This window comes from Myxocyprinus asiaticus, chromosome 3 (genome assembly GCF_019703515.2).
Source record: "Myxocyprinus asiaticus isolate MX2 ecotype Aquarium Trade chromosome 3, UBuf_Myxa_2, whole genome shotgun sequence".
Taxonomy (NCBI): domain Eukaryota; kingdom Metazoa; phylum Chordata; class Actinopteri; order Cypriniformes; family Catostomidae; genus Myxocyprinus; species Myxocyprinus asiaticus.
In genome coordinates this window covers 18,488,455-18,512,788 of record NC_059346.1, presented here as the reverse complement: position 1 = coordinate 18,512,788, position 24,334 = coordinate 18,488,455, and the positions used below count along the sequence as shown (strand labels likewise).

The 24,334-nt window shown below is 37.3% G+C and overlaps 1 protein-coding gene across 5 annotated transcripts in view; it reads left to right on the top strand.

Annotated features, from left to right (window-relative positions):
- The window catches only part of map7d2a (MAP7 domain containing 2a), a 49,542-nt gene extending 27,711 nt beyond the window's left edge, over positions 1 to 21,831 (top strand). For all 5 annotated transcript variants that reach the window (XM_051677059.1, XM_051677089.1, XM_051677051.1 and 2 more), the window contains 6 exons: positions 8,372 to 8,476; positions 8,651 to 8,698; positions 8,869 to 8,911; positions 15,818 to 16,679; positions 18,608 to 18,870; positions 20,528 to 21,831. In XM_051677059.1, the coding sequence (XP_051533019.1) occupies positions 8,372 to 8,476; positions 8,651 to 8,698; positions 8,869 to 8,911; positions 15,818 to 16,679; positions 18,608 to 18,866 (1,317 nt within the window). In that variant the 3' untranslated portion in view covers positions 18,867 to 18,870; positions 20,528 to 21,831. The remainder of the gene's footprint in view (positions 1 to 8,371; positions 8,477 to 8,650; positions 8,699 to 8,868; positions 8,912 to 15,817; positions 16,680 to 18,607; positions 18,871 to 20,527) is intronic.
- The last annotated feature ends 2,503 nt before the right edge of the window (positions 21,832 to 24,334 follow it).

Here is a 24,334-nt window from a genome sequence, read left to right as displayed (position 1 = left end):
CCTCCTGTCTGGCAGAATTTCTGGCTGTAACAGCTTTGGCGGTTGCTGTGGTGATGCCCTTTGTCATACGTATGAACTCTTCAGGAGTGGTTGATTTTTCAGGGGCTTCTTTAGACTGGAACAACTGAGCACAGGGACAGCAAATTTTTTTTTATTTTTTATATATATTAAAAATTTGTATTGATTCATAAATTAACACAAAGAAAAAACAACATAAATATAGTGAATCAATCACTATTAACATTAAACCCCCACTATATCCCCTCCCCCTACCAAACTCCCACCCGCCCTGACCCAACCCCCCCCCCCCCCACGAACAATAGAATACAGACACACACACACAAAAAAAACACACAAAAAAAAAAAAATACAATAAAAATATATAATAATCAAGTATAATAAAAAAACAAACTAAACTCTAAATTACTCCCTCCACCGCCCCTCCTCAAGATTCCCCCAAAAATGCTAAGTAATTGCCCCATTTCTTATTGAAAAGATCCCTAACTCCCATCCTTCTTCATGACCCCTCCTCGAAGGCTGCCACCCTCCCCATCTCCGTGCACCACTCTGGGAACGAGGGTGCTCCATCTGACTTCCATCTCCTCAAAACAACCTGCCTACCAATCATCACACTGGTCAAAACCCAATTTTTTATGTACTTATCCTCCAAATTTATGACCTCCCCATCTCCCAAAATACAGAGTCTGGGGCAGAACAAGATTTGAGTGTTCAACACATCACATACAAAACTTTGCACCTTCAGCCAAAATTCTTGGATCTTATGACACCCCCCAAAAAACATGGGTGGTGTCTCCATCTTCTGAATGGCATCGTCAGCAGTTGGGTGTGTCCTTAAGACCAAGCCTATACAATTTAGAAGGGGTCCAATAAAATCTATGTAAAATCTTAAATTGCATAAGGCGAACCCTTGCATCTCTAGATGCAGACTTGATGTTTTTTAGAATCCTAGCACACACTCCCTCCTCCCATAATATTTTGAGAGAATTTAAAGCTCCATCCCCCAGACTCTGAATTAGCAGGGAGTAATACACTGATGCCTCATGACCCTTCCCAAAAGCAGCAATCACCACTCCCAGAGTATCTGCCGCTCTAGGGGGGTGCGTGCTACTCCCAAAAACAGTGCAGAGCAGGTGGCACAGCTGTAAAAAATTATAAAATTGAGATCTGGGAATCCCAAAATATTGAATAAAATTTTCAAAAGATCTCAATACTCCACTCTCATGTAGGTCACCGAGTGTATTAACCCCCCTCACAATCCAATCTGACCAACAGAAAGGGGACTTATTAATACATAGTTTAGGGTTCAGCCATATGCTCGATGCTGTTTAAACAAATATCCGAGTTAAACACTCTGGACACTTTTGTCATATCGAGTGTAAATGTGAGATAACGGGGTGTGACTTAACTTCTCCAATTAGTTTGATAGAAGGGCTTTGCAGTGGCGAGATAGGGGCAAGTACTTCCTTTTCAATACAAAACCAGGGAGGGGCTCTCTCAGGTGGAAGCGACCAATGAGCCAAATGTCTGAGACCGAATGCATAATAATAAAACAAAATCTTAGGTAGGCCTAGCCCACCTTTGTCAATCGGCCTATGTAACTTGTTGAAATGTAACCTGGGACGCTTTCCATTCCAAATGAAGGACTTTGCTATGCTATCAAATTGCTTGAAGTACAAGAGGGGAAATCTACAGGGAGAGATTGTAGTAGGTAGTTGAATTTTGGAATACAATTCATTTTAATAACATTAACCTTCCCAATCATAGATAAATGTAATGAAGAGCACATCGCTCGAAAACCTTTTTATTAAAGGGTCAAAATTAACTCTTGACTAAATCACAAAAAAGTAACTCTGTATCCCGAAAATGTAGAAGAGGAATTGATAATTCTGTGGAGGCTAGGCATAGATCTAGTGGGGTCGGAGATGAATAATAAAATATCATCTGCGTAAAGTAAAAGCTCATGCGCCACATCTCCCGCTGTCACCCCTGGAAAATCATCTTCCCTTCTTATCGCGGCTGCTAAAGTTTCCAGGGCAAGACAGAACAATAATGGGGAAAGAGGGCAACCCTGCCGAGTGCCCCTATTCAGAGTAAAAAAATCTTAAATTAATCCATTTGTTTGTACCGCCGCTACAGGGTGTCTATAAAGTAACTTAGGCTGTCCAATAAAAGTATTTCCGAACCCATATATATCCAAAATCTTAAAAAGATAATCCCATTCTACCATATCAAACACCTTTTCGCCATCAAGTGAGATGGCAGCGACTGGAGTCTGATCATTCGCCACTGACCACATGATATTAATGAAACATCTAATGTTTCGGCCCCGAATAAACCCCACCTGATCTATATGTATAAGAGATGTCATAACTTTACTTAATCGGTTAGCCAGAATTTTTGCCAAAAAGTTTACATCTAGCGGGATCAGGGAAATTGGATGGTAACTTTTACACTCGCTTGGATCTTTGTCCTTTTTAAGATTCAGACTGATCCGGGCTTGTGTCATGGTTGGCAGAAACTTTCCATTCTTTAATGATTCCCTATAAACTTCTAACAAAAGTGCAGCCAATTCTGTAGTATAAGATCTAAAAACTTCAGCGGCAAAGCCATCTGGCCCCGGAGTCTTGCCAGTAGGCAGGGCCATAATTACCTCGCCAAACTCCTCCAAGGTTATCTCAGAATCAAGAAAAAGTTTTGCCAGTCGTCAGTTTAGGGAGTTCTAATGGTTCCACAAAATGTCTAATATCTTCATCAGTAGACGAAGACATGGAATTATAAAGATCAAGATAGAATTCTTTAAAGGCATTATTAATATCAATGGCTGAGGTAAAAATTTCACCACCATCATATTTCACTGAGGGAATGGTAGAAAAAGACTCTCTCTGCTTTATATATATCTAGCCAAAAACGTCCCTGCTTTGTCTCCAGACTCAAAATATGACTGTCTTGCCCTGAATAACCAAAACTTCCGCAACAAAATAGTATTATATCTGTATTTCAAACGGGTCAATTCTCTGAGGCCATCAGACGACATTTGGCGCTTCAGCTCTGCCTCTGCACTTTTAATATTCCCTTCCAACTCCACGAGTTCTCATGCTTTGGATTTTTTGATGAATGAGGCATACTGTATGATCCGACCCCTAAGAACCGCCTTAAGTGCCTCCCAAGCCATGCCCACAGAGCATACTGAGGACCAGTATTATATCATGAGTGGTTCCAGTGGCTTGCAACATCCCTTCAAGGTCTATAAAAAAGCCCTGATCATCAGCGTTAGGTGCATAAATATTAGCCAAAATCAACCTTTGCCCTAAAACAATAATGACTCTTCCTAATTTATCTTTACTCTGTTTGAGACATTTGAATTGTAGATGTTTATTTATCAGTATAATGACTCTCCTACTCTTACTTGAGCCAGCACTAAAGAAAACATGTCCACCCCATATCTTCCCAAATTTTTCAGCTTCCTGCGGGGAAAGATGTGTTTCTTGAAGAAACACTATATCATATTTCTTACGCTTAAGAAAAGAATAACCTTCCTTCTTTTTATGGGGTGCCCCAGCCCATTCACATTCCACATGGAGAGAGATAACCTGATCATATTAATATTTGACATATTGACATAATAAGAAAAAAAATTGTGTGTCAAAAACAAGATTATACTGACCACATTCCCCATTACTGCAACAATAAACCCCGAACTTCCCACCGAACAAAAGAAACAGAAAAAAGAAAAACGTGCGCATTAACCCCGCGCATGACAGCGCCAACCGGCGTCAATCCCTCTAAACTCAAAAGGTCCATGTACGCCTTCGAAAGTCCCCTCAGCAACTTTGCCATCGGATTGCTCAAGTCTGGTGCTTCTGCACAAATTTTGTGAGGCAAAATTACATAACAGAAAATACTTTGTAAAACAGACCCCAGCCAACATGCAGAATAAACACAAAGAACATGTAGATTCATTCACAGAACTGTCTCGAAGGTGTGTTCCTTCACAAAACAAACTCCAGCTGATATAAAGCCATTCAGTTTCCTTGGACAGACAAACAAGTGATCATTGAGCCACATGTTTATGAGTATGGCAGATGACGTAATCATTCTAATGTCCTTTAAAAATACTCCACAAAAACAAACTCCAGCCAACAGGAGGCATAAGCACAAAGAACGAACAGATTCATCCACAACTGTCCCGAAGCAGTGTTATTCCACAAAACAAGCTCCAGCCACTAGGCGGAACCAGCACAAAAAAAAAAAAAAAACAGGCATCCCGGTTCCTCGGATGATCAAGAGCCAAACTCACTCTGAGGCCGTGCAAAAAACAACAACAACAAAAAAAAAAACACTATAACTTACTCAGCCCGTCAACTTTATAAAAGACGTTCTTTATGTGAGCATGTAGATATTTGCGGTCATCCATAGTGTCCATTCTCAATCTGGCCGGGAACTTCAGTGTAAAAATGATCTTCCATCAGTGCAAAAGTTTCTTGAAGGAAAAATGCCACAAAACAAACTCCTGCCGCTAGGTGGAGCCAATGCAAAAAGAAACAAAAATGGTGCCCAGCTTCCTCAGACAATCGAGTGACTCAACAGTGAGTCAGTCCACTAATATAAGAAACCTTAAATGGCTTACTCACTCCAATGTATTTATGAAAGAGAGTGGCTGTTTGGGACATGTAAATACTTTGCTGCCATCCTTGGTGTCTATTCTCAGTTTGGCCGGAAACATCAGTTCAAAAGCGGTCTTCCGTTGATGTAAGAATTTCTTACATTCCTTGAACTAATCGCGTTTTCCTCTTGTCGAATTCGCAAAGTCCGGGAACAAGAAAATATTGTGATTCTTCCAAGAAAGCTTTCCTTTGCTCCTCGCCTGGCGCAACACGAGATCTTTATCGGATGATCTCAGAAATTTGGCCACAATTGATCGGGCCCTGTCTCCTTCAGCAGATCTGCGAGCCGGGACTCTATGAGCTCGCTCAATTTCCAGTTTATGGCCTGTTATGTCGAGCAGACTCAGGAAGAGCTCGTCAAGGAATTTCACCATATCTCTGCCCTCTTCATGCTCAGGAATTCCAACAATCCGTATGTTATTATTTCGGCTCATATTTTCGAGATATTCCAGTTTTTCCAAAATGTGTTCCAAGTCTGTATTGGACGCGGGTGGATTAGCGGATAATTCCCTTTCCGATGACTCCAGATAATCGATCCGTTTCTCAACATTTGCCACTCTTGTGACCAACTCAGAGAATTTTGTTTCCATCGCTGTAATCGATCAACGTATTACAGCGAGATCTTCCAAGTCAGCAACAACCTTCGTCAGCATCACCAAGATGTTGGACAGTTGACGCTGAATTTCTTCTCCCGACGTGCTTTCCAAATCGAGTCCCCGGCTCGCAGGCCTGTCAGAGGCCTCAGCTTGAACACGTAAGTGTCTTTTAATGTCTCCAGAGTCTGAGGATTTTGACTTCTTTGCCATGTTTACCTCAAAAAGCAAGTATGTAACTGGGTGTATCGAATCTTACCAGATTATAATATGAAAATAATTAAAAAACTAGCAAAGTGCGCAGAGCTAGTCGCTCACACGTCTGCTTCTCACATGGCGTCACGTGTGCCCCCCGGGACAGCACAATTGTTATTAAAATGTTTTACATTTAGTCTTGCAACCACGTATGTCCATTTTTTTGTGAGATTCGTAAGGAGGTCAACTTAAAAGAATCTATATTTTGTATTTTAATGTATACATGTATTCCGTTACTCCCCAACCCTGTATATGATCCCACACAAAGCCACACAAAATAACTGTTAATTTGCACAGCTCCTTTGAAAAAACTTTAAAGTTTATTGAAACTAAACAAAACTGCTAGCCAACCATCAACTGCCCTTCCTCTTCTCAGCATTTCTTTCTTTCTAAAAAAACCATTAGCTGTGTCCCAAAATTATGCACTATACACTATGCACTTACAGAATACTCTATGCACTCAGCCACTCAGTAGTATCATCCTAAATAGAACATTTAAAATTTTTTTACTACATGGAAGTATTCGCCATTTAACAGCTGACGGTGAAATTTTTTTTTTAAATGCACGTGATGTGTTGCCACTCGGTTCAACACTTATATCTAAAATAATGATCATATTCATACAGGGTCGGTGATGATGAAACATTCAACTCACATTTGTACGGTACTGTCTTCACTGAAGTTTCGCCATTTGCCACATTCTTCATTAACCTTGTTTCCATCCACTTTTCATAAAATGCGTAAAAAGATTTTGTGAAATTTTCCGTCTTCTGCTTGTTTCCATTCAAATGGTCTTTTATTCATATAAATTGTGTGCGTGATGACGTCATGCTTAAAAAAACAAACATTTTGGTTTATCGCAAAAGAAATCTGCTCCTAAGCCGTTTCCATACAGAAATGTGTGTATATCACTAATTGTGTACCTTTCGCCTCCCAGATGTCCCTACATTTTTTTCCACAAAGTCTTTGTAAAATGGGGAGAGTATTGATACAATTCATTGATATTAGCCAGCTTGCTGTCATTTTAATTTCACAAATAAAAGCAATCAGAAGAGGAGGAATTGCAATCAAAAGGGAGCAGTTGCCCTTCTGATAGGACTGTAATATCGGTCCTGATGTTGCGCCTATCACAGGTTGCCACCGGTTCAGACCCAAAAGCGAATTGTCATGGCCTTGTTCAAGCTGGCAACCTGCACTAAGTAGTGGGGGAAATTTTGTTCTTAGTATAAGGACCATCCATCGATGTGTATAAGCACAGCTATTAAAGAAAAATTGATGCTTGAAAATATTGGGGTTTACATATGATACATTCCTGATATTCAACAGGCTATTTTGAACAATCATCTAATCTAAAGCATTGCCATCAAAACTGCATTATGTCCCGCATATTTGTCCAGCAACTTTTAATGACCAACTGAACTGAATTTTTAGCATCATAATGCAATTAAAATTTTCTGAAGAAGCTCAGTAAATGCGATCCAAGGTAAAGAGGGTTAGATTTAAAATATTTAAAAGTTTTGAAATGTTCAAAAGCTAGTTTTCTGAAAGTGAACTCGGCATTGGACAAATAGTTCTGATAGTTTATAGTCTTTTCTTTCTATTCTGAGAATGTCATTCAGCACACTTTTTTCATCTACAGAACAGGGTAAGGCTAATTTAAGTTTGTGTAAAGAAAAGGCAATTATATAGGTCTAACAATATAATTTTTTCATTTGGTAATTTAATTTAATGCTTTATTTATTTGGTAATTTATTTGATTTAATACAGGGAATTCTGCCGGCATTTTTTCAAAAGTAAGCTAAACAATAATTGTATAGAATTGGGCTATGTTAGTGTTCCAAAAAAGCACACGGATGTTTTTCTCCTAGCATTGTGTATTTATTTTTAATTTAAAATATCTTTGTGCACAGAAATGATATGTTTTTTGTATTGTGGGCTAATTCCATGACTGCCGTCTATTATTTTGAATGGTGTGGAAAAGCAACTTTAATAAATAAACAGATCGCTACCGCAATTAAATTAATCGCAAAGAGTGGCCATTCATTTGTTCTCCGTGCACTTGTCGATGACAGGTGCATGATACATATGAGATATTTGTGTTGGCACTCCTGGAAGTGTCATGACGCAGATGTGTTTGCAGCATCAGATCTGTGCAGGAATGCCGTTAAGACCAATCCATAATAGTGGGAGTGATGCGTCATGGACAATAAATTGACTTTCAAGGATGTATACCTTGTTGCATGATTAACACAGGCTAACGATTGGTGTAAATGACACTACATTTTTGCGTTAATGCCAAACCAGTTTTTCACAACATTTCAATTATCGACATAGAGTTTGTGCACTAGAGTTAAATGGAAAAATATTATGTCAACACTTGTGAAATTTTAGCAGTAAAGTTTCTATCAGCTATATCGGTATACTTTTTGATGCGCTACACCTTTTGTCACAAAAAAACCCTTGAATGGAAACTAGTTATTGTTTACAATTGTTTTGTCAGACCAGCATTGCAGCCAGTTAACTCCGCTCCTTCCGCTACGTACAGCAAGCTGTAAACGCTGAAGTGTCCAACATTCCACACTTTGTTTTGACAATTGAAAAAGTAACTCATCCGGGTACTCCTAGTACACTTCTTTTTGTTGCATTTCAGTGTAAACATACTACTCGCACAATTTACACTACAAAATGGCATAGAATAGTGCAGAATTGTGCATTTTGGGACACACCTATTATTTTTTTACTCTTGTGGGGAATACCATATTTCTTTGCAGGATCGATCAATCGATCAATCAATCAATAATCTGCTCAACTTTCCGGTTGTGTCTGTATGTTTAATAGAAAGTGGAGGCCGAGATGCTTGCTCAGAAGAATGCAGAGCGAAATCGTCAGGAGAGAGAACTTGTTAAACAACAGGAAGAACAGGAGAGACAACAGCGAAAAAAGGTAAAGACTTCATTGTAATCATCACTATATAAAGCCCATAATTTAAACTTTCCACCAACATAAACTTAAGAAGGGTAAGCAGTGGAAAAATACGCTATTTTTGCACATTACAAAAATCAACATTTAAGGCGTTTAAAAGGTCAAATAATTGATATATGGTAATCTTTTTTTTAGAGAATTGATGAGATAATGAAGAGAACCAGGAAAGGTGACGAGATGAAGGTATCAGTAAAAAACTTTTAATCACTTAAATTAGGTAAAGGAGTGTACAGCTGGGACAAATGCATACATGGATTACCATTAGACATAAATAGCCCTTTTATGTGTCAGGTAGAGAAAGTAGAGTGAAAATGATTGCTCTGAAAATAAGCATAACCTCCATATTCACACAGAGAGAAGATAGCAAGGAGCCCGGATCCCCTGTCTCTCCTCCAGGTAGGTGGTTTTTCTATTCATCTTTCTCTCCCTTCCTCTCTCACACACTCTCTTTTTCTCTCTTTCACACAACACATACTTAAAAACATACTTATTTTGGGATAGTTTAGATTACAGGCACTTGACTGAAAGGGTGAATACAGGTAAAGTGGGACACCTTAATTTAATTACTATAATTATTATAATCATTGTGTATATTCTTCCATTACTAAAAACATTAAAAATCACCATTAAATTCTTATTAAAGAATTTCTTCCTTTTGGAACACAAAAGGAGATGTTAGGCAAAATTACATCCTCAGTCACCATTCACTTTCACTTTTCAATACATGAAAAAAGATGCAATGAAAGTGAATGGTGACTGAAGCTAACATTCTGCCAAACATCTCCTTTTGTGTTCCACGGAGGACAGAAAGTCATACTGTTTTGGAACAACATAAGAGGGAATAAATTATGACATAATTTCTATTTTGGTTGAACTGTCCCTTTAAGTTCATCATAAACTGGTATTGGATGACATTGATGTAGCCATTTGGAGTATATATTAACAACAACGTAAATGACAAATTATCAGAAGTGTCTCACTTTACCTGTATTCACCATGTCTATCTACATTTACATTTATGCATTTGGCAGACGCTTTTATCCAAAGCGACTTACAGTGTACCTATTACAGGGACAATCCCCCCAGAGCAACCTGGAGTTAAGTGCCTTGCTCAAGGACACAATGGTGGTGGCTGTGGGGATCAAACCAGCAACCTTCTGATTACCAGTTATGTGCTTTAACCCACTACGCCACCACCCATCTTTCTATGCAGCTAATGATAGATACCCATAGAATTATGCATCTAGGTTTCCCTGCTATGTAGGTTAGGATTTACTACTGCCAGTTAATCATTTGGTGTCAGATAGATCTTGGGACAAATGTGTATATACACTATATTGCCAATAGTATTCGCTCACCTGCCTTTAGACACATATGAACTTAAGTGACATCCCATTCTTAATCCATAGGGTTTAATATGACGTCGGCCCACCCTTTGCAGCTATAACAGCTTCAACTCTTCTGGGAAGGCTTTCCATAAGGTTTAGGAGTGTGTTTATGGGAATTTTTGACCATTCTTCCAGAAGCGCATTTGTGAGGTCAGACACTGATGTTGGATGAGAAGGCCTGGCTCGCAGTCTTTGCTCTAATTCATCCCAAAGGTGCTCTATCAGGTTGAGGTCAGGACTCTGTGCAGGCCAGTCAAGTTCTTCCACACCAAACTCGCTCATCCATGTCTTTATGGACCTTGCTTTGTGCACTGGTGCGCAGTCATGTTGGAACAGGAAGGGGCCATCCCCAAACTGTTCCCACAAAGTTGGGAGCATGGAATTGTCCAAAATCTCTTGGTATGCTGAAGCATTCAGAGTTCCTTTCACTGGAACTAAGGGGCCAAGCCCAGCTCCTGAAAAACAACCCCACACCATAATCCCCCCTCCACCAAACTTCACAGTTGGCACAATGCAGTCAGACAAGTACCGTTCTCCTGGCAACCGCCAAACCCAGACTCATCCATCAGATTGCCAGATGGAGAAGCGTGGTTCGTCTCTCCAGAGAACGCGTCTCCACTGGTCTAGAGTCCAGTGGTGGCGTGCTTTTCACCACTGCATCCGACGCTTTGCATTGCACTTGGTGATTTATGGCTTGGATGCAGCTGCTCGGCCATGGAAACCCATTCCATGAAGCTCTCTACGCACTGTTCTTGAGCTAATCTGAAGGCCACATGAACTTTGGAGGTCTGTAGCGATTGACTCTGCAGAAAGTTGGCGACCGCTGCGCACTATGCGCCTCAGCATCCGCTGACCCCGCTCTGTCATTTTACGTGGCCTACCACTTCGTGGCTGAGTTGCTGTCATTCCCAATTGCTTCCACTTTGTTATAATACCACTGACAGTTGACTGTGGAATATTTAGTAGCGAGAAAATTTCACGACTGGACTTGTTGCACAGGTGGCATCCTATCACAGTACCACGCTGGAATTCACTGAGCTCCTGAGAGCGGCCCATTATTTCACAAATGTTTGTAGAAGCAGTCTGCATGCCTAGGTGCTTCATTTTCTACACCTGTGGCCATGGAAGTGATTGGAACACCTGAATTCAATTATTTGGATGGGTGAGCAAATACTTTTGGCAATATAGTGTACCTGCAGTGTGTCAGCAGGCCTGCTGGTAGTTTTCCATCCTTGCAGCATCTATAGCAGCTTCAGGAAAGGGGGGCAGGGGATCATATTCTCTGTGTCATAGGTTATGTCCAAGGTGATCTATTCAAGGACAATATTCAATATTCACACTATATTTAGCCTGCTGCAAATCATGGTTTTTGACTTTGGTTCATTTTGACTTTTGGTTCCTTACATTTATTAGGTCATGGATCAAGTGTGCACAATACAGAGTATCTTCAATGTTGTATCTTATTTTATTGTTTCTGCATTTGATTGCAATATACTGTATGGGAAGTATAATTTATGTGATCATATTTTGTTATGTAATCGATGAATCGATTTATCTATGTCAGATTAATTAATTTAAGATATATCTATTATATCAGATATAGACCAAATCTATTTCAGATATAAAATCTGTAAACAAAATTGATAACACTTTACAATAAGGTTCCATCCATTAACATTAGTTAATGTTTTATTTTTCATGAAAAAACAATGAAAAATATCATTTTTAAAGCATTTATTAATCTCAGTTAATGTTAGTTTAAAAAAAAAAAAACATTGTTATTTCATGTTGGTTCATAGTGCATTGAAGGAATAATTCACCCAAAAATGAAAATTCTCTCACCGTTTACTCGTCCTCATGCCGTCCCAGATGTGCATGACTTTCTTCCTTCTGCTGAACACAAAGATTTTTAGAAAAATATTTCAGCTCTGGAGGTCCATTTAAAATAAGTGAATGTTGACCAGACCTTTGAAGCTCCAAAAGGCAGCATAAAAGAAAACCATATGACTCCAGTTGTTAAATCTATGTCTTCTGAACTGATACAATCACTTTAGGTGATACAGATCAATATTTAAGTCCCTTTTTACAATAAATCTCCACTTTCACTTTCACTTTCAGAAGTTGAAAGTGGAGATTTTTTGGTAAAAAAAGTACTCAAATATTTATTTGTTTCTCACCCACATCATATTGCTTCGGAAGATATGGATTTAATTACTGGAGTCTTATGGATGGATTACTTTTATGCTGCCTTAATGTGATTTTTGGAGCTTGAAAGGTCTGCGTTCAGTTGCATTGTATGGACCTACAGAGTGGAAGTATTCTTCTACAAATCTTCATTTGTGTTCTGCAGAAGAAATTAAGTCATACACATCTGGGATGGCAAGAGGGTAAGTAAATGATGAGAGAATTTTCATTTTTGGGTGAACTATTCCTTAAACCAGGGGTCGGGAACCTATGGCTCGCCAGCAACAAGTGGCTCTTTGTTAAAATCAAGTGGCTCGCTGGGTGTCTCACCATTCACCAACACATGATTGTTTAAAACTTTCTAGAGATAATTTTCCAACAGAAAGTGTGGGTGCGATTGCAAAGCTTGAAGTCAATGACACTGTTTTGATTTCCTTCCGAATTTGTCGTACACCCTACTCCTGGTGAACAAGGTTTGAAATGAACACCTGCCAAATGCGGATTTTTCATGCAGAGTAGGCTATTTTGCTGATGTACCAGCCACTGTGGAGGGCGACCTGTAAGACTTCTTGGAGTGATATATTACAAGAAATTAGACACAAAGACGCTCGTTTGACAAAACGTGATTATATTTTGAAGAACAGACAAAAGAAAAGCCGCCAATGCGCGACTGATTTGATTTGTGCGCAGTGAGCTCCGCAGTTCACGAGTGCAATGAAAGCACTTCTCCAAGACACGAACATGCATAGAGTTTTGGGCCTTGTTTCCCAATAACTATTGATCTTAGTGGTTAAAAGCATTTTCTACGAGCGATTTTATGAACGTTCGTTATTTTTTATGTGCACCCAGGGTGTGATATAGCACCCGCGTCCGGCAGAATGCGACGAGGCTCAATCCAGTTCGCGAGCTCCTCGTCCAAATGTATTTCATGCATGAGTAATTTTGCTCATCTACCCGCAACAGGCGGGTGACCTGTAAGACGTCTCAGAGTGACACATGACAAGAAATGCTGTTAGTCAAAAAGACGCGCTTGAAGAAACACACATGATTATATTTTTAAGAACAGACAAAATAAAAGCCGTCAATGTTCCTGTCTGATTCACTGTTTGTTCAGAGACTGCAACGAGACACTGTCTCATGGACCAAGCGCATGTGAAGAGTTATCACTCCTTTTTCTCTGTTTCACTCAACTGAAAACTGTTTGGAAGAATAATGTAATCTATGAGAATTCTGCAAATGATCTCCGATCATCTCGTGAGGTACTGTGAGTTTCGCTTTATTTCCACGGAGCAGTTTGCTCTTACACATTGTGAACGCAACTCTGCAGGTTCAGTAATATATACAGGTATCTTTGTATTAAAGAAACAAAGACGAAAGTGATTAAATCATAAAGTAATACAAGACACGTTCACCTTGAACCTAAAATTTACTTTTCTTTTCTTTTCTTTAGGCAGCATAAACTGTATTACCAAAACACAAACACATTCTATAAGAACACACATTTGGCAGCATTTTTTGGGAACACAAGGGAATTTATTAGGCTTATTTATTATGATGATTGTTATAATTATCTTTACATTTATAATTGTCTTTATTTCTTATTTTTTAGGCTATAAGTAATTTTTCACCTGTTGTGATACTTGCGTGATGGCAAATGGGGCCGTTGGAGAAATGTTTGGATTTGGGGTTATAAGATTTTTTTAATCACTTCGTTATTTTAATTGCTTTTTTCGTTTCAAGTGCAATTTGAATTTAGAAATGTATTTTAAGTTTTTCGTGTTTAAATAAATTAATTTATTTTTTAAAGCAAAATCAATAAAGCAAAAATATTCACCGACCTTGGGGGATATTAATCGGATATCGCGATATTTTAAATGCGATTATCCTACAAATATTTTTACATATCGCTCAGCCCAAAAGGGAAGTTACATTTTTCATGAACAATTGTAAAATGAAGTAATTTTATGGAGACCCGCACAAACGCGTGTACTCAATTCCACATTGCAACATGTTACCTATTAATTTGTGCATATTTGTTTGTTTTTGAGTAGTCTATGGGCAATATAAACATTTTATTTGATTGAAAAACGTTGTTTTTGAAAAAAGTAAATTATTCGTTTGTGGTATGGCCCTTTCGAAAAAAATGCATCAACCAAAAATTAAAAAATTGGCTCCTTAGTGAAAAAAGGTTCCCGACCCCTGGTTTAGAGTGAGAGATGCGCGCTCTCTTCGGGTTCTCTTCCATGACTCACTTGAGTCAGGAGCGCCTCCTACAGACGCATGCGCAAATAATACCTGTCTCACATCAGTACTCTGCTCTCGAGGCAAACGTCCACGATTTTGCGCATCATTGCTTGTATGGCATAGAAATTCCCTAGTTTGCATGGTTGCAAATGCGAACTGTACTATATTAGCCAGGACGTCCTGTTTGTTGTTCTGTTCTGTATTGAAGCTGAAAAAATGACCCCTCCCCCAGGTGAATGGTTCTTAAACATTAATCATTTAAGAAAGAAAAAAGTTTTGAATACAACAGTACGGAAATCAACTGAAAAAAATACCCCTGGAAAACCTTCTATGTCTTTCTCTCCTTTTTCACCTCTCATGATTTTGCATCCCTGATCATTATTAACAAATCCAAATTGTACACATAAATACCAAATTAATTGAAAATGTGTTTTAAGTTCTTAGAAAAGAAAGTTCAATGACGAATTTATCTGATTTTGATAAATTATTGTTGAGAACAGTTTAAATATCTGGGTGAGGGAGACATTCTGGCAAATGTAACATGTTCAACACTTATACTAATTAGGAATAAGTAATTGAAAAGACACACTAAAAGTTTAAATCTGTTTTGATCTATTCTTTAAAACTAGATTTTGTTTTCTTTTGGAATCAAAACTTCCCCCCCAGAAATCAGCCATAAACTGTTAGCTGCTGATGTTTGACTTTGGATCACGAGCAAGCAGATGAAAGACACTCTCCAGCATTTAATTATGACAATAATAACGATGATGATGATGGTAACGTGTGATCTACCTATTGTATACAGCCTGAAGTTAATAAATAGTGTAAATTACAATTCCCTATACACAATGCAATACATGGTAGAATTACACTTTGCAGTGTTTTTGAATCTGAGGTATATCCTGTCAGATTTAGTTTAATGTTAACCAAGCCATAATTCAGTGCATCTGTTCTGATTGTATTTGCTTTATGAGAAATTTTCTTTTCTGTAGCAGATAGAGAACTCACCTGATTTCTTTAAAAATACTGAGTTGTTCTACATTAACAGCTCACTTTCTGTTTTCTTGGTAGGGTGCAGTGTACATATTTCTTTTCCTTATATATTATAACATCTAGCTACAACAGTACTCATAATATTACTCAAACATGTTCTGTTTGCATTCAATGCAAAATTTAAAGTTTTAGAAATCAGACTGATTTTATCTCAACTTTATTTACAAATGTGTCCTTGTGGTAATCCAAAAGTAATGAAAAATAATCTGATTGTGTTTCATATTGCTCTAATTGAATTACATTACTGATTACATTTATTGTTAAGTAATCTGTAATGGATTACATTTTTAAGAAGTAACCCTCCCAACCCTGAATATGTTCAAATGTAAGAGAAACCTTTCCTGTGTATTGCAGACTAATATCAGAAGGCGAGACAATAAATCACAGTCTGTTATTGTAACAGTATTATACAAGACCTATATTTTCAATTCAGGTGGAGTCCATTCGTCCTCGAGTGCAAGTGCTGAAGTCAACTCTCAGGCCAACCTTATCCACACAACCTCTGCATCAAACATACAGGCAAATGTTCAATCACATGGCCAGACTGTCGGGAAAAGACCAGAGAGTACGAATGAACAGGTTAAGTCATCTGATCACATATCCCCAAAAAAACCCTTCTCAAATAGCCAGATGAACACTGACCCCACTGCGGTGAAAACAGAAGAGAAAGGAAATGTAAATGAAGAGAATACAAAGACTATCAGACAAGAGAGTGAACAGATGAAGACTCACAGTTTCCAAGTGAAAGGAGAGGCAAAAAGTCAGGTTAACCGAGAAGATACATCATCAGCAAAAGTGCAGGTAACCCCACTGAAGAACTCCTCTCAAAACACAGTAGTGAAGGTACCTTCAAAAGTACCCACTCTCAATGCACAGGAAGGTACTCAGTTAAAGCAGGAGAACAACTTAACCAATGGAAAAAGCCAAACTATCACTCAGGTGGCCAGTAACCAAGCGAAACTACAGCTCACCGAACAAATGAATGGAGCGGCCACAGCTCAGGGACCCAAGAAGGATAGCACTGTGAAGAAATCCGACATCTCTCATGCAAAAGGACAGAGTGTCCAGGGGAGCTTGATGGTAACTGTCCCACAAGCAAAGACTGTCACTCAGACTGGTGGACATACAGTAACACAGCTGAAATCAAAGGAGGCAGGGAAAAACAGCTCACCCTCTTCCTTGACCACATTGCCAGAGACAAAACATCCACTCCCTCTTATTCATCTGGACACTTTAGAAGGCAAGAGTGGAGCGGCTGAGGATTGCGCAGATGAAGTGCAGTTCATGGAGGTTAGGTGAGTTTGACACAATAACTGCATCAATATACCCTAGACACTGGACTACCCTACACTGACCAGGTAGGAACTACATCACAGTAAAACAAAAGATTAAAAAAAAAAAGAATTAAACAAACGTGTGCGCACTTTAATGATTGTTATTTACATACAATAATAGTTAACAATTTGCAGCACTGGCCTTCTCCTTTGATATCATCTCCACCTCTGCAATTTTTGTATACTTTAATCATAAATGATACCATGTTTATACTCACCATGTTTTATAGGCACACTTTATAGTTTTATTATTATTATTATTATTATTATTATTTGTTTTTGTTATCTTAAAGGGATAGTTCATCCAAAATTAATATTCTCTCATCATTAACTCACACTCATGCCATCCCAGATGGGTATTAATATCTTCTGCTGAACACAAATGAAGATTTTTATAAAAAATATCTCAGTTCTGTTGGTCCATACAATGCAAGTGAATGGTGGTCAAAACTTTGAAGGTCCAAAAAGCACATAAAGGCAACATGAAAGTAATCTATATGACTCCAGTGGCTAAATCCTAATCTTCAGAAGTGATATGATTGGTGTGGGTAAGAAACAGATCAATAAGTCCTTTTTTACTATAAATCTTCACTTTCACTTTCCCTTCCACATTCTTCTTCTTTATTTTTTTGCGATTTGTGATCTTTGTGCTATCGCCGCCTACTGAGCAGTGTAGGTTTCTCACCCACACCTATCAAATTGCTTCTGAAGATATAGATTTAACCATTGAAGTTATATGGATTACTTTTATGCTGCCTTTTTATGCTTTTGGACCTGCAAAGGTCTGGCCACCATTCACTTGCATTGTGCACCGATCAGCCACAACATTAAAACCACCTTTCAAATATTTTGTAGGTCCCCCTTGTGCCACCAAAACAGCCCCAACCCGCTTCTCACCACAATTGTACAGAATGGTTATCTGAGTTACCATAGACTTTGTCAGTTTGAATATAAACCAGTCTGGCCATACTCTGTTGACCGCTCTCATCAACAAGATGTTTCCATCTGCAGAACTGCCGCTCACTGGATGTTTTTTGTTTTTGGCTCCATTCGGAGTAAATTCTAGAGAATGTTGTGCGTGAAAATCCCAGGAGATCAGCAGTTACAAAAATACTCAAACCAGCCCATCTGGCACGAACAATCATGCCACGGTCGAAATCACTGAGATCACATTTTTTCCCCTTTCTGATGGTTGCAGATTTTATGCACTGCACTGCTGTCACACGAATGACTGATTAGATAATCGCATTAATGATGGTTGGTGCCAGACGGGCTGGTTTGAGTATTTCTAGCCAGACTGGTTCGATACTGACAAAGTCTACGGTAATTCAGATAACCACTCTGTACAATTGTGGTGAGAAGAATAGCATCTCAGAATGCTATTCTGAGATGTGGGTTAGTGCTGTTTTGGTAGCATGAAGGGGTGTGGCTGATCAGTGTCTGAACCAACAGAGCTGACATATTCTAATAATTTTTTTTTGGCTGAACTCTCCCTTTAAATAGGAAGCTACCTATACTAGCCCTTCACATAACTGATTTGAAACACATTTATGAGCATTTCCTTAATACATTCCTTTCTTGTGCTACCAAGAATCCAAGAGATTGTGTTTTGGTTTAGGGCAGTTTTATTCTTACCCTGTTAACATTTTAGAATTCCGAATGTTGTAACATTTACCGTTGTAGTATAGAGTGCAACCCAAGTATTTAATCAGTAAATCTACAGACATCTAAGCTCTTCCCAAACAGTTTTGCTTAATTTAAAATAGTCTGTCTCAACATTTAGAAGTGTAAAATACGATCAGATAAATTAGACATTCCCTAACATAACTTTTGAATTAACAACACCTTAATCCAACCTACCCTCTCCTTTCTGCTCCTGTACTTTTCAGTCCTGTCTTAAAGGAGGAGTTAATTTCCATCCCAGAATTCTCCCCAGTAAATTCTCCCCAGCAGAATGGAATGAATAATGTGCGTGCTCTAGAGGACCTTCTGGATCTGACGGGGCAAGTTGCTTACCCCAGACTCTCTCCTGTAGCCAGCCTGGACGACTGCAACAAGAATCTTATAGAAGGGATCTGTAGCCCTAGCCCTGACTCTAAACATATCCCCAACAACCCTCCCACCTCTGACAAACACAACCTAAAATAAATGGGTAAGTTGGAGGTAATTCAGATACTTATATGCAAAATAGAAAGAAGATCTGATTATAAAGACTTTGTCTATAAGCAATTACAAGAACTTAATAAACATAGATAGGATAACATAAAAACAGATGTATTAACGTTAATTTTAGATAACAAATAGTTTTCTGTCCTCTACATACAGCGAGGTCCAAAAGTCTGAGACCACATTGAAAATCTGAGATTCAAAATCGATTTTAAACTTGAAAAATAAAAATGTATTCATAAGGATTTTTATTTTTTTTTACCATTTTAAACAAAGAAATGTTATGAAGTAAAATTAATAGGAAATGTTGTAGATTCTGCACATATTTATAGGTAAAAAACAAGAAAAGAAAAGCTAATTTACCAAGTTATTCTCTTTTGTTTTACAACTGAACTAGTCAGATTTCCTGGTAACAATTTACAATAATGTTCCCTTCATTAACATTAGTTAATGCATTAGGTATCATGAACAAACGATTAGCAATATATTGTTTACAGCATTTATTAATCGTTGTTAATGTTAGTTAATAAAAATACAATTGTTCATTGTTAAGTCATTACCCTTATTTTCTTATGTTGGTCCAACTTAATTTATTTTATTAATAATTTGTATGTACGAGGTGAGCAAGTGTAAGGACAGTTAAACTGTTGCACTGTCAATTTAATTGCAACTACTTTAAGAGCTCAGCAGCACTCAAATCACACATCACTGTGAAAGTCCATCCTCAGCCGAAGCACAAAAGCCATTCGTCGCCTCAATGGTCACCCCCAAAACTCCAGCATAACACACAATCTTTTTAAATACCAATATAACAGAACATTAACAAATCTCCTATTCTCAATTTGCTCAAAAATGCATAAAATAAGACTTAATTTCAACATTTGTTCACCCCATCCAGTCCCAAGCACAGCATGCTGGGAAATGGAAATCCGCTGCCCAGTTTCATCAATGCTAAAAAATGCATTATGTAGTCCCAACTCAAATGGATTAAGTAAAATAAAATTTGTACAAATTAAATTGTATAGAATGAAATCAAGTTGTGACAGAATGTTCTAGAATTGTGCTGCTTTAGTTCATTATAATTAAGTAAACTGAACAACCTGCAGAAATATTTTTTAGTTTATATTTTGAAATTAACATTAACTAATATTGAAAAATGCTGTAAACATGTTGATCATTGTTAGTTCATGTTAACTAATGTTGTTAAATAATGTTAACAAATGTTACCTTATTGTAAAGTGTTACCGATTTCCTTACTGTACTTTCATTAGAGCACAAGATGATCTATGTAACAACATTCTCAAATCATACTGGAATTACATGGATCATCAGGTTTTATACAAACTTGTGGAGTCCATGTCAGCTTGAGTGCATGCTGTCATTAAAGCAAAAATGACACATAAATGCTATGAAATTCTGACATTCATGTTAAGTCAACTTTTCACAAAAAATTGTTATGGCGATAATATAATTTGTAATGAAAAAAACAAACAAATGTATTAGAAAAGTGCAGAATAGATGGATTTTCACTATAGTGGTCTCAGACTTTTTGACCCCACTGTATAATAAACATGAATGGACATATACACATGCAACTATGATCTACTACTAACTTAGACTTTACCCTTTTGTTCATTAAACAGGTAATGTGACAGAGAGTTAATTGGCGCAGCAGACTGTGAGGATAATCAAGGATCTCTTACAACAGAAAAGCAGAAAGGAGAAAAAATGGAAATGAAGAAGAGAAAAATATTTCTTCATTGCTGGGCATGAGTGCTAAATTCTTCCATCGAGTTCTGATCTTCTCATTACAAATTATATGATATCCTCCTATCTATTTCAACACAAAGATCAAGTTTTCAACCATTGTGACAAAGCCCAGGCTGCCTGGTTCAGTATTTTGGACAGAATTTAACTGAAGTGTGAAGTGGACGCTAGATATGATATGCGTGCTTTGTATGGATGTTTTTTCATATATCAATAATAATGGCCAAAATTGCTAGTAAGAGGGTTTGGACATAATACTTTGAATGTATAAGACAGAACACTGAGTGGTTACTCTTACATTTTAGGAACCGAAACTCTATGGAGTCATTCATAATGTGTAATATTAACTCTTTGTAGTTAGAAATACATGATATGAAGGTTTCTTGTAATGACTTTCTCTCATTGGTAAAATATTATTATTCTAAATTGTTTGGTTGAGTAATTGCTGTGTATTCTGTGTTCAACTGACTAAGATTCTTTGTCGTGCATCACAGTTTACTGAACACCCAGTTTGCTATAAATGCTTGTACTGCTGTGCATCAGCACAATGGAGAATTCACCTCTTTCAATATCATGTTGGTCACTGGTGAATATAGCATGTATAATATAAAATTTCAAGGCAGTAAGCCTATTTTAAAGCCCTAGTTTACCAATAATTAACTGAACTTAAATTAGTTAAATTACTATCACTGTTCTTATCAAGGTAGCTTCAATCTATTTCGCAGAACTTCTTTTGACAAAAGTAAACCAATTATGTCAGTATTGATTTTATTCCTTGACATCAACGAAAGTATTGTGGTCCAAACCAAATACCCACTGGTGTGCTTTTACTTAACAAAACATTTTAATAGTCTGTGAGTGTTTCAGGTGTACATATTTCTAGAGTGGGTGGGTATGAGAGATGAAGGTTTCTTGCATAATTGCTCTAAATTGTGTGGATGCACAAAAAACAAAAAAAACAAACAAAAAAAAGGATACTTGAAAAATTGCATAATTAGCTTTCAGAGTACCTCTGGACCAGGTTATAAGATGGTAACTCCAAGTGTCTCTGCTTCATTCTCTAGGTTGTCAAAGCAGTACTGCAGTGAATTTAAAATGTGATTGTGTAGTACTATGAGGTGCATGGTAGCATGAGCATCAAGTGCTAATTATAGACCTAGAAATAAACAAATAAACTATCTTTACCAGCTCATGTGTCTTATGTACATGTTGGAATAAGATCTCGTCTCTGAATTTCATTCCTGTACACACCACATTATTGCAGAATTTACTCTTAATTTTCACACTTAATTCGAGAAATGAGTCTACTACTGTGTAATTGACTCCAGTTAAATTGTTGATTGCACAATAACACTACCTGCTGTAAGGCCACATGCTTTATCTAGTTTTTGGAGAATGATGTAAGTTTTCACATGTATGAACAGAATTAAGTAATTTTAAATAACATCAGCATATAATCTTTCCTTTAATGTTTATGATACTAATACTAATTACTAATTGATTGATCCTGTTAAAAATTAATGCTAAGATGATGATCGGTCACAGAGTGAAACTAGAGCCCGACTGATTATGGGATTTTTTTAGACTGATTTTAGAGAGGAAAAATTCACCGATTACCGATATGTTAGCTGATATAGTTCATTTTTGAGCTGGAATAAAAACAGACCTTTTCTGTGTGGATTTTGCACCGATATTATTACGCAAAGGTACTCAGAAAGCTGCTTTCTTAAATATTTTTAATCAAAGAATATTTAACATTATTATTACACATTGTCAACAGATTCTAGAATGAACACTGAGAAAATAAAGAATAAAAATACAATATCTTAATAAACATCAGTACTGTATGTTTAGTATCAGTCAGTTGCTCACCATTTAAATAAAGGCTAAATAAAAATACAATAAATAGCTAAATAAACATCAGTACTGTTTAGTATAAGTCAATTGCTGACCATTTAATTAAAGAATAAATCAAAATACATTAAATAGCTAAATAAATATCAGTACTGTTTAGTATCAGTCAATTGCTGACCATTTAAATAAAGAATAAATTAAAATTATAAATAGATAAACAGCGGCAGCGGTGTTACACCGTATTCTGCTATACAAGTTCAGGGGAAACTTTCAATGGTGGAAAACCAGACTTTTAAATATTACATTTTATAAATGCAACGACTGGAATTGTTCGGTTGAAGGGGGTAACAAACCGTGAATCCTGAATAAAACAGTTTGGTGAATACGTTTACACATTAGCTTCCACTCAGCTGCAAGGTATGAAAGTAGCTACGTGGTTAGCTAGTTAGCTATAAGCTCGTTTTCACAGAGAGCAAAAGATGGACTTTATTTACTTTCCAGCATTGCGTCTCACTAACTAGGTAACAACATAGCGTGCAATCAACACTCAACAGACACAATCCACCACCGCACCATTGTCTGCTGAGCTGCAAAAAGATGCTCTGATAAACTATAGCTGGCTAACATAACAAACATATATAATAAACATGAGTGACATGGTTGTCAGGGACAAGGTTAACATTATATTAGTTATATTGAAAAGGGAAAATGATGGGGTCATTGTTTATTAACTTTCCAATATTTATTTCACAAACTAGTTAGCAACTTACCGAGAAGACACCACTTAACTCCGCCCTGTCTGCAGAGCCACCTCAGCTCAGTTCTTTAAACAATGTAGTCGGAGCACACTCTGCTGGACAAACTATGTTATGACACCAATTCTAAAGCATTGTTTTCTGCATTATATGTTCTGAAAAAAAGTTTCCGTATCTGCGCATATCGGTAAACATATACGCCGATACCGATATATCGGTGAAAGGCTAATATCGGCCGACTGATAAATCGGTCGGTCATTAAGTGAAACCTTCACAGTATGTAATGTACAGTCCAGTAACACCCTTTAGGTAGATAATTTGTTCAAACTTAATTTTGACATCCTCAGTTTATGCACTTTAATGTAAATTGCTTTGGTTCAAAAGCATCTGGCAAGAAAATGTAAAGTAAATGTACAGTATATTCCACATGATTTTAAACAAAAGCTACAATGATTGAGAAGTTGACCAAGTGTAATAATTTACTGCCTCTGTTAACAGAAAATGTTAGATTGTGTAAACTGCTGAGGTGATCCTTTCCATTAAAAAGGGAGTCAATGCTCATAGAGACCATTAATTTAAAGTTACAGTAGTTATAATTGTATGATGACAACATAAACATGTTGGCAGTTACGAGCTTACATACGTACAACGATTCTCCCTTAGACTTTAATTGTAAGTGGATTTCTGTCAACACATTTTTAGTTAGCTATTAAAAACTGGTATGTGTCAAGATTATTTTTTGTGGAAATTGGGCTCAACTTAAATGTAAGAGTCTTAGGCCATTTCCACACGAATCAGTTTTCGAAATGTATTCCTAATAGTGTGGATGTAACCTTAAATTGAAACAGAACTTTTTCCAGGTAAGAGCTTCTGATGGATTGTACCTGCCATCTATTCCTGAGATGCACAAGCAGTCAGAAGCCCTATTACTATTATACTACTATTTTTACTTAGTACGATTTGACATTCACATGTGTTCTTATTGCAGGAAACACAATCCTAACAGTAAAAAATAAAATAGATTCATCTCTGGAATTCAGAAAAAAAAAAAAAGGAAAAAAAATCATACAGGAA